Raw genomic sequence first — 12,176 nt, 5'->3', positions numbered from 1 at the left:
GCATTTCGAATATGTTATATTTATATAATAAATTTAAGAGTTAATAACATGACATCCCTGAGGTTTAATTAATTAACAAGAATTCCCCCTCAAATTCTAAGATTACAAAAATTAACCTATCATTCGCGAATCATTTACAAAAATTCCATAGAACTAGAACTAGAATCGACTGGTTCCTGGAATTTGGAACCGAAATCAGAACCAACTAGTTCCAATTCCTCAATGGCTAAAGCCCAAACCTGAAACACAGGTTCTGGTTTCGGTATTGGGTTCCCGGGATAATTACAGTACACCCATATTAGTTACAAAAAATGACAAATAAACACTATGAAAATTACAAATACACCCCCAATTGTTTACAAAATGCCAAAAACCTTCAACCAAAAAATGGAAAATACTTCATAATTCAAATTCAAAGACTCAAATCCCCCATAACTTACAATTTGTAAGTTAATGAATACTTATCTAACTGTTTTCTTCATTTATTTTAATATCTAAAACTTAACTATCAGTATGATTTTTTTTATTTTAAAAAATAAAAGGGATTATTGTCCTTAACCCAAATTTAACCCCAAAAAAGAAATTAAAAATGATAAAGCAGAGAACAAATTAAAAGTGAGTGTGATGTAGTTGTAATCAGAATAAATGTAACTCCTGAAGAATTTGAAGCATTGATACTACTTTTGATATTATTATTGTTATTATTGTTAAGCATCTCATCTCATCTCATCTCTTCTCATCATCTTCTTCTTCAACTAGTTTTTCTGAATATTCCAATGCTCTCTAACTTGTTTCATACCCAAGCTTCAAATTGGAAAATCTTCTTGATCTAGCTTGCATGCACTTTTTTTCTAGTTAAATTTTGGTCCCCTCATTTGGTACAAGTGTATAAATATCACCAAATTTTATGAAGAGAGATATATACTTCAATGGATTATGTTGTGTTACTAGTAGTCATGTTTCATATGAAAATCATGTCACTTAGTATTTTTCATCTCACATGAGATAAAAATGGGGTAAATTTGAGATTTGTAAAGATAGATAGACAACATTGTCTAACAAACTAGTCTTTTAGGTAATTGACAAACGTTCAATCCATAACAAGTGGTATTAGAGTATATCCAAGTTGTCTTTTGATATTTGAAATCTAAATAGTTTCAGAGCATGTTCAAATTCTCATTCGGTGCGTAGACTCTGGGTTTCTCATATGCTATGTGATACTCCCCAAACCGACCAATGGTTTGAGTCAATTCTATACTGGAATTGAGGGTTCAAGTCTATCCCACACTCATCACATCATTGGTTGGGAAGGGAAAGAGTATAGCAATCCTATCTCGAATATAAATTTACTTGGTTTTTATCTTTAATGAATTCAGTCTTAGACTTATAAAAGTGAGTAGTCTTAGTTTTTTGGATAATTAACAAATAATCGACACATATTTTAGATAAATGACAAGCAATCGATTCATCACAATAGGTTCAACAGACCCATACTTCAATCTAAGTTGCCCAAAAATAATATAAATATAAACTTGAACCTATGTAACTCAATACAAGGATAGATTGATACAATTGGAGGTGATCGAGTTCAGATACCTACCCTAATTCAAAGGAATCAGAACTGGAATCAGCTAGTTCCTTGGATTTGGATTTGGAACTGGAACCAAAGCTAGGAATCGGAACTTGAAACATAAGTTCCAATTCTGGGTACCCAGAATAATTTCCAATTACTCCCTATTTTTGAAAAAAAAATTACAAATACAGCCTTTTCATTCACCCCCAATAGTTTACAAAAATTATAGTTCAATCCTAGTTCCTCCTTGGGTGCCTGAATCTTAGTTTCGGCACCAGTTCCCGATTCCTACAGTGGTGGAACTAAAACCGACCCTATGAAAGCCAATTCTAGGTAGGAACCGAAACCAGAACCCCGAGTACCCACCAGTTCCGATTCTATCCTAAAATTATGTTCACCCCTTAGATATAATATAGAACTCTAGTAAAATGTGTTGTTCAATAACTAGTAAGATAAAGGTAATTAGCTAGATACACTGTGTAAGGTTTGAGATTACTACATCAGATCTTTTCTCATAATCACTTGTTGTATAAATTATCATTCCAAATATGTTTGGTAAACAAATTATCATTCCAAATATGTTTGGTTAAATAAGGGTTTCAAAAATAGAATTTTCTAAGTTTTAGGATTCAAAATCTATTGTTTTATAGAAAGATTTTTGTTGGCTCTCCGAAGTTAGCTTCCTAACTTGAATTTCTACAAGAACACAAATAAAATAAAAAGATCAAATTTATTTACAAATAAATAAAAAGAGCACACAAACTTCTTAACTTTATAACTGGTTCATACATCGTTCTCTGACAATCAAGAAATTAACTAGTATAAACCTCACAATCCAAATCTCCTCTATACTTGAGGCATGAAGTTGCAAATAGGCTAAACTAACGAAGAAAAATTGAATAATTCAAGATTGAATTTCAGTTGCAAACCCTTCGTATGATCGATTTCCCATATTTCCCAGATTCAATGCCGTAGGTTGTTTTGTAACAGCGGTCAAGATGTCAGCATAGCCCACGACGCCAACTAAGACATCGTCGCTTTCATCTTCTGTCACCCACACATGAGTTGCTCTATGAGACAGCATCTGCGCCATGACTGCAGCTAATGAACTTGTAATTTTACATGTCAATGGAGCACTTCTGCCCCTGTACATGCTTCTGCTCATACCAAAACTCGAGGTCCTACTGATACCCAAGCTTGGACTAGAAGGGTTAAATCCGATGCTCCTACTGCAGAACTTTCTCGGTCTTGGTGAACCGACCCCATTGGCTGTATTATTTTCTCCGACTGGTGAATTAACCGAGTAATCAGGAAGGGATCTTGGGGTCATGTTATCCTCTACCCCCATCACGAACTGCCCAGATGAAAGATTGGCTAAAGCCCATGCTGCAGCTAAATAATCACATTTCCATAATTTTGAAGCTGAAATCTCTCCTATAATTTTATATTGACCATCCTGGGTGGGCTCCACAACTGCGATTGCACTGGGGTCTCCAGGTGGCTTATTAGTAACCTCGATGGCTGGAAGGGAGGCTTCGATGGAGCTGTAGTTTGGGTTGATGGCTCCAAGTAAGGAGATAGACGAGAGAGGAATAGGAGCAAGAGCACCAAGACAACCAATTAGAAAACGAATGACATCTTCTCTAGAAAGACAACAAAACTTGTCGCGGGAAGAGGAGGTGGATGATGAGGAAGGGCGGTTAGTGTTGGCAATGAGGTTGTTGCCGCTGCTGTAAGATGGATCAATGTTCTTGAGCCATTTACCATTATAAAGAATTGAGAACCTCTTACTCATGCCTTTCCACATTACACTCTTTCGAACAAGAAGACGCTTCACGCCTTGCTTCATCATCTCCAGCGCATCTATCAATCTTGCATCAGAGTCAAAAAAATCAGAACAATATCAGTAAAAGTGAATATTATGCAGAGAAAAGAAATCAATTACATAAAGTAGAAAACATAAAAAGAGTATACAAGATAACATGTCATAGAACTCTCAAGTGCATGAAGCACGAATAAATCATCTACAAACATAGAATACGGATAACTCCACCATAAGCAAAAAATTTACTACTCTTTTACCCATCAGGCAAATATGACTTGGTGAGTAGGCGCAAGGAGCCACAAGGCCAGCAACCTAGAAAAAGTTCTAGACATTCAGAATCTCTTCCATGAGCTACTAACACTTAAAAGAACTCGAAACAGATGTCACTGCAAAAGACAGTTGAACTGGAACTGCTGTAACTTTTATCATTTCATACACTATTCAGCCCTTAAGTGCAAGCAATGAATATATGCATACAAAATAAAAAATCATTCAAAATAAAGATAAAGAACTTCATAAGCAAACAAAATTCTCTGCCATCAGCAGAACTTTTACGACAGAAAGTGAAAGAAGCAATAATCTATACTAAATTCCGACATTCATATTGTTCATCCATGTCACAGTTGCACAAACAGTCAAAAAGACTTTCCATCCTACCAGGGAATATTCCCCTGCCCAACCCAAATATTCTGCTAAGACAGGACTTCCAGTGATCTGGATTAGTCACGGGTTTTACATAAATCTGCAAGAAAGGTCTATTCCATGAATCTATCAATTGCATCCTCTAAATAATGGACTGAACTTTTCTGAGAAAGGATTGTTTATGCAGTTAAGTATTAGTTAGATCCCAGCTATCTATCCTTCCAACTCCCTACTCTTAAGTCAACACCATAATTCTTAGGCAACAAGAACAAGAGGTGCAGGAATTTAAACCCCTTGGGTTCAATGCAAATGCCAGGGAAGTGTCATGATGTGTTTCCAGTATGACCGCATACTTCAGATCTCCATTGCATTACTACATCAACTACATCATAGACCACGTCTGTAATGCAGGCGGCAAAAAAGATAGTAATGATCTGCTTAAAGAGGATTTGGTTGTTATCTTTTACCCTTTTTGACCAAGTAAACTCAAAAGATTACTTCCTTAAGGTCTTCAGGAATACAATGAGAAAAATATGGAACTGAAAAAGACCTTCAATAACAATGTACAAATGAGAGGCTACTCAAATCTTTTCCTTCTTTGGTGAACTAGAACCAAAAATTACATAGCATACCTAAAAACATTCTTTCAGTTCAAAGATGTTGGCCAACACCAACCTCCATAACTTTCTGCTACCAATAAATGAAAGTTCAACAAAATGGCATTGATTTTTTTCTTAGCCTATCAAGTAAGAATTTCATTATGTGAAGAAAAGATTAAAAAGAAAAAAAAGAAAAAAAAAACCTAACCAAACATTTTCATTTCTTCTTGTGTACTAAAATCTACACTATGTTCATTTCTAACCCAATCCCATGAGAGAATGGGTTTAAGAGAATTTAATACAACCTTAAGATTTTGTGTTGTGAAATCCTGTCCACTAAACATGCTCTAACATAACAAAACTAAAACCATACAGTTAGGGCAAGTTTGTTAGACAGAACTGTACTACACAAGCCCTTGAGATTGCATTAAACGCCCCTAGTCTTGTGATTGGAAAAACTATAGCCAGGGGAAAGATTGAAGAAAATGAGAAACTGCGTATATTAGTTACAGAAATTATAATTAATAGCACAAAAACATCTATTTACTAATTCAATACTATATCAAATATAACACAATGTTATATATAGTACAATCCTATCCAATCTAATTTTATTCTAAGGAATTAGTCTAGCCCAGTCCAGTACGGGATGCCCAGTGTACCCATAAAGATTATTTATGAGCATAACCATCTATAAACATCTTGGAGAAGCTTATAACGGGATATCTCGTAATATAAAACAAAAAACACATGTATTTTCTTATCTTAAACTATTTTCAACAGAGAAAGACATCAAGCATATAATCTAACAAGGATTCACATTTCACAGGAAGTTGGTTTCTAAAGAGCTAAATGCTAGTATCTGTAAAAGGCAATAGAATCAGTATTACAATTATCTGCAAAAAGCAGCCTGAAATCTTCAAGTATTTATCAAAAAGATAGCATGCCTAAAAAATGAAACCAAACTTTATGTTGAATGATTAACATCCTGATAGGTTCCGAGCAAGATGCATAAAAGTATATTGAAGTTTACAAATCACAATTATACAAGGCCGAATTGGTTGCTATAAGGATTGGGACTTTATAAGTTTTATATAACCTCCAGCAGAATCATATGTGGCATAAATGAAATAGGGGCCCAAAAAATAGTGAATCTGACCGGTTTCCAATGAAGAGAAGAGAAAGTGTTGCTGACTTTCAAGTAAAAAGAGAAATAAAAAGAACTGAACCAACCGAACCGGACTGAACCAGTAGAACACCTCAAAATGTGCATTTTAATCCTTAGAAGAATAAAAGTAGCAATATAGAACAGAGCACATATGCAATATGCCACTATAAGAGACCAAGATGGTCATGTAACAGAAACAAGATCAGAGAGGAAAGAAAATAAATAAATCATACTATGATCATCACTAAAAAGATGATTAATACTAAGAGTTCAACAAAATAAAAAACAAGCTGAAGGTTCTAATCCGAGTGCCTTAGACTTAAATGGTAAATAGGTCGGGATTATGTGGGTGAATCTTTAGTGAAAATCTTCATATGAGAGAATGCAATAATGACTGAATACAATATAATATCATTTCAATACCTAGAAACAGATCAACTAAGCAAAAATCAAATAAAATTGAGCATTGATGAACTCTAGAAGGAACACACATAAAGAGTTATACGTAACTCACAATAGAGTGGTTGAGTGAACAGTATCAGAGACTTGCATAAATCAAAGAATACCGAATTTGACAATATCAATTGTGACTCATTATATTAATGCATCATTGTCAATGGGACCCTTTTAAGTTTTAACCAATTTGCAGCCTTCATTGCAATCTTTTTCAGAATTAATGAGTGTGCCTCCTCATAAATCATAAAACTGATCCCACACCAATTCATTTGTTATGATGATGTTACACCATCTTTTAAAAAAGACATACCTAAAAATATCTACCTCCAATGAATGGACATGAATCATCACAACCAAACACACCATTAATGAGTATCAAAAAATATTCAATTCAAGAAACCAACCCAACCCAAATATATATACGCTCACATAAATTTCACAATATACAAATGCAAAAAAATAAAAATTATAGGTATAAATATTGCAATAGAGTAATCATAATTCAATTATTCCAAGAGAAACACTAAGCTTAAAAAGTTTGTATCTTCTATGTTTCTCAAAATTCATAAGATGATCACCAAAACTTGAATTTCAAAATATATACACAAATTTCAAAAAAAAAAAAAAAAAAAAATTACTAATTTTAAGTTACAAATACCACAATACACTGATCCTCGATTAGGATTAACCAAAGTGTAATACTACCATTTATCAAATCAGTTGTAACATCACCCACCCAAATCTCAATTAAAGATGCATAGAACTATAAGATCAACCGTTGGATCGAGATACCCCATGTCTACAAATCGTTGTAAATAAAATTTCTAAGGTCAATAGAAACAAATAAGAATAAAACAAACCTTGTGCCAGGATCAACTTGTCTCAACAGAGAATTATTAGGAACAACAACCTCAGAAACCGGAGTCTTCGTAGCCTTATCTTGATCCTCCAAGCACTCAGCTCTAGCCAGAAACGAAACAATATCAAAAGAATTAAGAATGCCCACAAACCTCTGTTGCCTCATCTCATTATTCTCAATCCCCACCAGTGATCTCTTCTTCCACACCGGAATTCCACACTCCGTCGACTCCCCAATCGCCTTTATCGCCGCCTCCACCGTCTCCGTCTCATAAAACTCCGCTTTCATATTGTTCATCCATGTCACAGTTGCACCATAACAGCCAAAAAGACTTTCCATTCTACCAGGGAATATTCCCCAGCCCAACCCAAGTATTCTGCTAAGACAGGACTTCCAGTGATCTGGATTAGTCACGGGTTTTACATAAATCTGCAAGAAAGGTCTATTCCATGAATCTATCAATTGCATCCTCTAAATAATGGACTGAACTTTTCTGAGAAAGGATTGTTTATGCAGTTAAGTATTAGTTAGATCCCAGCTATCTATCCTTCCAACTCCCTACTCTTAAGTCAACACCACAATTCTTAGGCAACAAGAGCAAGAGGTGCAGGAATTTAAACCCCTTGGGTTCAATGCAAATGCCAGGGAAGTGTCATCATGCTTTTCCAGTATGACTGCGTACTTCAGATCTCCACTGCATTACTAACATCAACTACATCATAGACCACGTCCGTAATGCAGGCGGCAAAAAAGATTGTAATGATCTGCTTAAAGAGGATTTGGTTGTTATCTTTTACCCTTTTTGACCAAGTAAGCTCAAAAGATTACTTCCTTATGGCCTTCAGGAATACAATGAGAAAAATATGGAACCGAAAAAGACCTTCAATAACAATGTACAAATGACAGGCTACTCAAATCTTTTCCTTCTTCTGTGAACTAGAACCAAAAATTACATAGCATACCTGAAAACATTCTTTCAGTTCAAAGATGTTGGCCAACACCAACCTCCATAACTTTCTGCTACCAATAAATGAAAGTTCAACAAAATGGCATTAATTTTTTACTTATAACCACTAAAATTTTGGGCCTATCAAGTAAGAATTTCATTATGTGAAGAAAAGATTAAAAAGGAGAAAAAGAAAAAAAAACCCTAACCAAACATTTTCATTTCTTCTTGTGTACTAAAATCTACACTATTTTCATTTCTAACCTAATCCCATGAGAGAATGGGGTTAAGAGAATTTAATACAACCTTAAGATTTTGTGTTGTGAAATCCTGTCCACTAAACATGTTCTAACATAACAAAACTAAAACCATACAGTTAGGGCAAGTTTGTTAGACAGAACTGTATTACACAAGACCTTGAGATTGCATTAAACGCCCCTAGTCTTGTGATTGGAAAAACTATAGCCAGGGGAAAGATTGAAGAAAATGAGAAACTGCGTATATTAGTTACAGAAATTATAATTAATAGCACAAAAACATCTATTTACTAATTCAATACTATATCAAATATAACACAATGTTATATATAGTACAATCCTATCCAATCTAATTTTATTCTAAGGAATTAGTCTAGCCCAGTCCAGTACGGGATGCCCAGTGTACCCATAAAGATTATTTATGAGCATAACCATCTATAAACATCTTGGAGAAGCTTATAATGGGATATCTCGTAATATAAAACAAAAAACACATGTATTTTCTTATCTTAAACTATTTTCAACAGAGAAAGACATCAAGCATATAATCTAACAAGGATTCACATTTCACAGGAAGTTGGTTTCTAAAGAGCTAAATGCTAGTATCTGTAAAAGGCAATAGAATCAGTATTACAATTATCTGCAAAAAGCAGCCTGAAATCTTCAAGTATTTATCAAAAAGATAGCATGCCTAAAAAATGAAACCAAACTTTATGTTGAATGATTAACATCCTGATAGGTTCCGAGCAAGATGCATAAAAGTATATTGAAGTTTACAAATCACAATTATACAAGGCCGAATTGGTTGCTATAAGGATTGGGACTTTATAAGTTTTATATAACCTCCAGCAGAATCATATGTGGCATAAATGAAATAGGGGCCCAAAAAATAGTGAATCTGACCGGTTTCCAATGAAGAGAAGAGAAAGTGTTGCTGACTTTCAAGTAAAAAGAGAAATAAAAAGAACTGAACCAACCGAACCGGACTGAACCAGAAGAACACCTCAAAATGTGCATTTTAATCCTTAGAAGAATAAAAGTAGCAATATAGAACAGAGCACATATGCAATATGCCACTAAAAGAGACCAAGATGGTCACGTAACAGAAACAAGATCAAGAGAGGAAAGAAAATAAATAAATCATACTATGATCATCACTAAAAAGATGATTAATACTAAGAGTTCAACAAAATAAAAAACAAGCTGAAGGTTCTAATCCGAGTGCCTTAGACTTAAATGGTAAATAGGTCGGGATTATGTGGGTGAATCTTTAGTGAAAATCTTCATATGAGAGAATGCAATAATGACTGAATACAATATAATATCATTTCAATACCTAGAAACAGATCAACTAAGCAAAAATCAAATAAAATTGAGCATTGATGAACTCTAGAAGGAACACACATAAAGAGTTATACGTAACTCACAATAGAGTGGTTGAGTGAACAGTATCAGAGACTTGCATAAATCAAAGAATACCGAATTTGACAATATCAATTGTGACTCATTATATTAATGCATCATTGTCAATGGGACCCTTTTAAGTTTTAACCAATTTGCAGCCTTCATTGCAATCTTTTTCAGAATTAATGAGTGTGCCTCCTCATAAATCATAAAACTGATCCCACACCAATTCATTTGTTATGATGATGTTACACCATCTTTTAAAAAAGACATACCTAAAAATATCTACCTCCAATGAATGGACATGAATCATCACAACCAAACACACCATTAATGAGTATCAAAAAATATTCAATTCAAGAAACCAACCCAACCCAAATATATATACGCTCACATAAATTTCACAATATACAAATGCAAAAAAATAAAAATTATAGGTATAAATATTGCAATAGAGTAATCATAATTCAATTATTCCAAGAGAAACACTAAGCTTAAAAAGTTTGTATCTTCTATGTTTCTCAAAATTCATAAGATGATCACCAAAACTTGAATTTCAAAATATATACACAAATTTCAAAAAAAAAAAAAAAAAAAAATTACTAATTTTAAGTTACAAATACCACAATACACTGATCCTCGATTAGGATTAACCAAAGTGTAATACTACCATTTATCAAATCAGTTGTAACATCACCCACCCAAATCTCAATTAAAGATGCATAGAACTATAAGATCAACCGTTGGATCGAGATACCCCATGTCTACAAATCGTTGTAAATAAAATTTCTAAGGTCAATAGAAACAAATAAGAATAAAACAAACCTTGTGCCAGGATCAACTTGTCTCAACAGAGAATTATTAGGAACAACAACCTCAGAAACCGGAGTCTTCGTAGCCTTATCTTGATCCTCCAAGCACTCAGCTCTAGCCAGAAACGAAACAATATCAAAAGAATTAAGAATGCCCACAAACCTCTGTTGCCTCATCTCATTATTCTCAATCCCCACCAGTGATCTCTTCTTCCACACCGGAATTCCACACTCCGTCGACTCCCCAATCGCCTTTATCGCCGCCTCCACCGTCTCCGTCTCATAAAACTCCGCCAGCTCTGGCTTCCCCACCGTCAGATCCCCCACCACATGGTATATAAACACCGATGCCATAATCAAAATCTCTCAAACAAACACGAACTCTTTCAACAAAGAAGCTATACAACAAAGAAAGAAATCAAAAAAAAAAAGTGGGTTATAAAAGAGAGTGAAGAAAGATGAGAAGAAGATGAAAACGAGTGATAGGTCGGCGGTATAGGATCAAAAGAAGACAAAGAGAGTAAGAGCTGAAGAAGCTGAGAGGGTAAATTGCCATTGAAGAAAGTGGTTAAAGCCCATCAAAGAAATGTTAATACTGACGCTATTTTTCTGTTCCTATAATTGTGTTGTGCTGTGCTGGTTCCTGATTGTTTCGTGCTATATTTTTGTCAGAAAAAAGGGGTCTTAATGAAGGAGAAAAAGGAGGTGCTGTGGGTGGAGCAGATTGGATGGGAGCAAATTATTGAGGGAGGGAGACTTTTATTGCTTTCTTTGCTGTACTCGCTGTTACGGAGATAGAGAAAGGACAAGAAGAGATTGGATATTTTTGGAGAATTAACAGGGCGATTGTTGTCGGCGGATCAAGGCTTATAATTTGCATGGATGGAATTTCCTTCTTCGGCGGTCCCAACAAAAGAAAACTAATTGCATTTTAATTTACCCTCTAAGTTTGGGAGAATCACTCTTTAACGACAGACTTTATATTTATAGATATATATATATATATATATATATGTTCGTTTAATGATTATGTTAAGGATGTTCAAAAGAATCGATTGTAATCAGAATCGGTAGGTATCTGAAATTTATTCTAGTTTCTATCCGAAATCGACCGTTAAAGAGTAGGTTTCGATTCCAAATTTTTAGAACCGTTATTGTGCGATTCCAGTTTCGATTCCTATAGTTAGGAACTGAAACCGAGACTAATATAAAATAAAATTAAAGAATAAAGGGGTTAATAAAAACAAAATGCAGGATACTCGGAACCGAACAACCATAACTTATGTATGTTAACTTTAATGGTTTAATATGTAAATATGTATGTTGGTTTATGTTTATCAATTTTTTATTTATTTATTTATTTATTTTTGTATTTAGGTCAGCTTATGTGCATCCCGTTTAATCTCTTAGGATCCTAAAGTTAACAATTAAATAAACCCTTTAGTGGTTACCTACTAACAATCAAAGAAAATCAAATTGAAGACTTTTTAAATAATATATTCTAAGTCTCTATTATTTAACCTGGCCACGTAGGGGTGGTTTATGTACTAAATCCTCTTTTTGGATAAATTTGGTAAAAGGGTATTTTATCTTAAAAAGATAAAAACAAAGATATATAGTTATTTTATGGGAGAT

The 12,176-nt window shown here is 34.2% G+C and overlaps 1 protein-coding gene across 3 annotated transcripts; it reads right to left on the bottom strand.

The window, feature by feature from the left end:
* Positions 1 to 2,314: 2,314 nt before the first annotated feature.
* LOC116107635 (CBS domain-containing protein CBSX6) lies at positions 2,315 to 11,421 on the bottom strand. Of its 3 annotated transcripts, none has more exons than XM_031393926.1 (3): positions 10,740 to 11,419; positions 7,124 to 7,308; positions 2,315 to 3,444 (listed from the first exon to the last, which is right to left on the bottom strand). In XM_031393926.1, the coding sequence occupies exons 1-3, from the start codon at positions 10,893 to 10,895 to the stop codon at positions 2,478 to 2,480; spliced, it is 1,308 nt and encodes a 435-aa protein (XP_031249786.1). In that variant the 5' UTR covers positions 10,896 to 11,419; the 3' UTR covers positions 2,315 to 2,477. The 3 variants fall into 3 exon arrangements, with proteins under 3 accessions (XP_031249786.1, XP_031249787.1, XP_031249788.1); XM_031393927.1 differs by having other exon boundaries at positions 7,124 to 7,398; positions 10,830 to 11,417; XM_031393928.1 differs by lacking the exon at positions 7,124 to 7,308 and having other exon boundaries at positions 10,555 to 11,421.
* Between the last annotated feature and the right edge of the window lie 755 nt (positions 11,422 to 12,176).

The sequence above is a fragment of the Pistacia vera genome, unplaced genomic scaffold (genome assembly GCF_008641045.1).
Source record: "Pistacia vera cultivar Batoury unplaced genomic scaffold, PisVer_v2 Contig544, whole genome shotgun sequence".
NCBI lineage: Eukaryota > Viridiplantae > Streptophyta > Magnoliopsida > Sapindales > Anacardiaceae > Pistacia > Pistacia vera.
The sequence above is the reverse complement of the archived record's forward strand: the minus strand, read 5'-3'. Positions and strand labels throughout refer to the sequence as shown.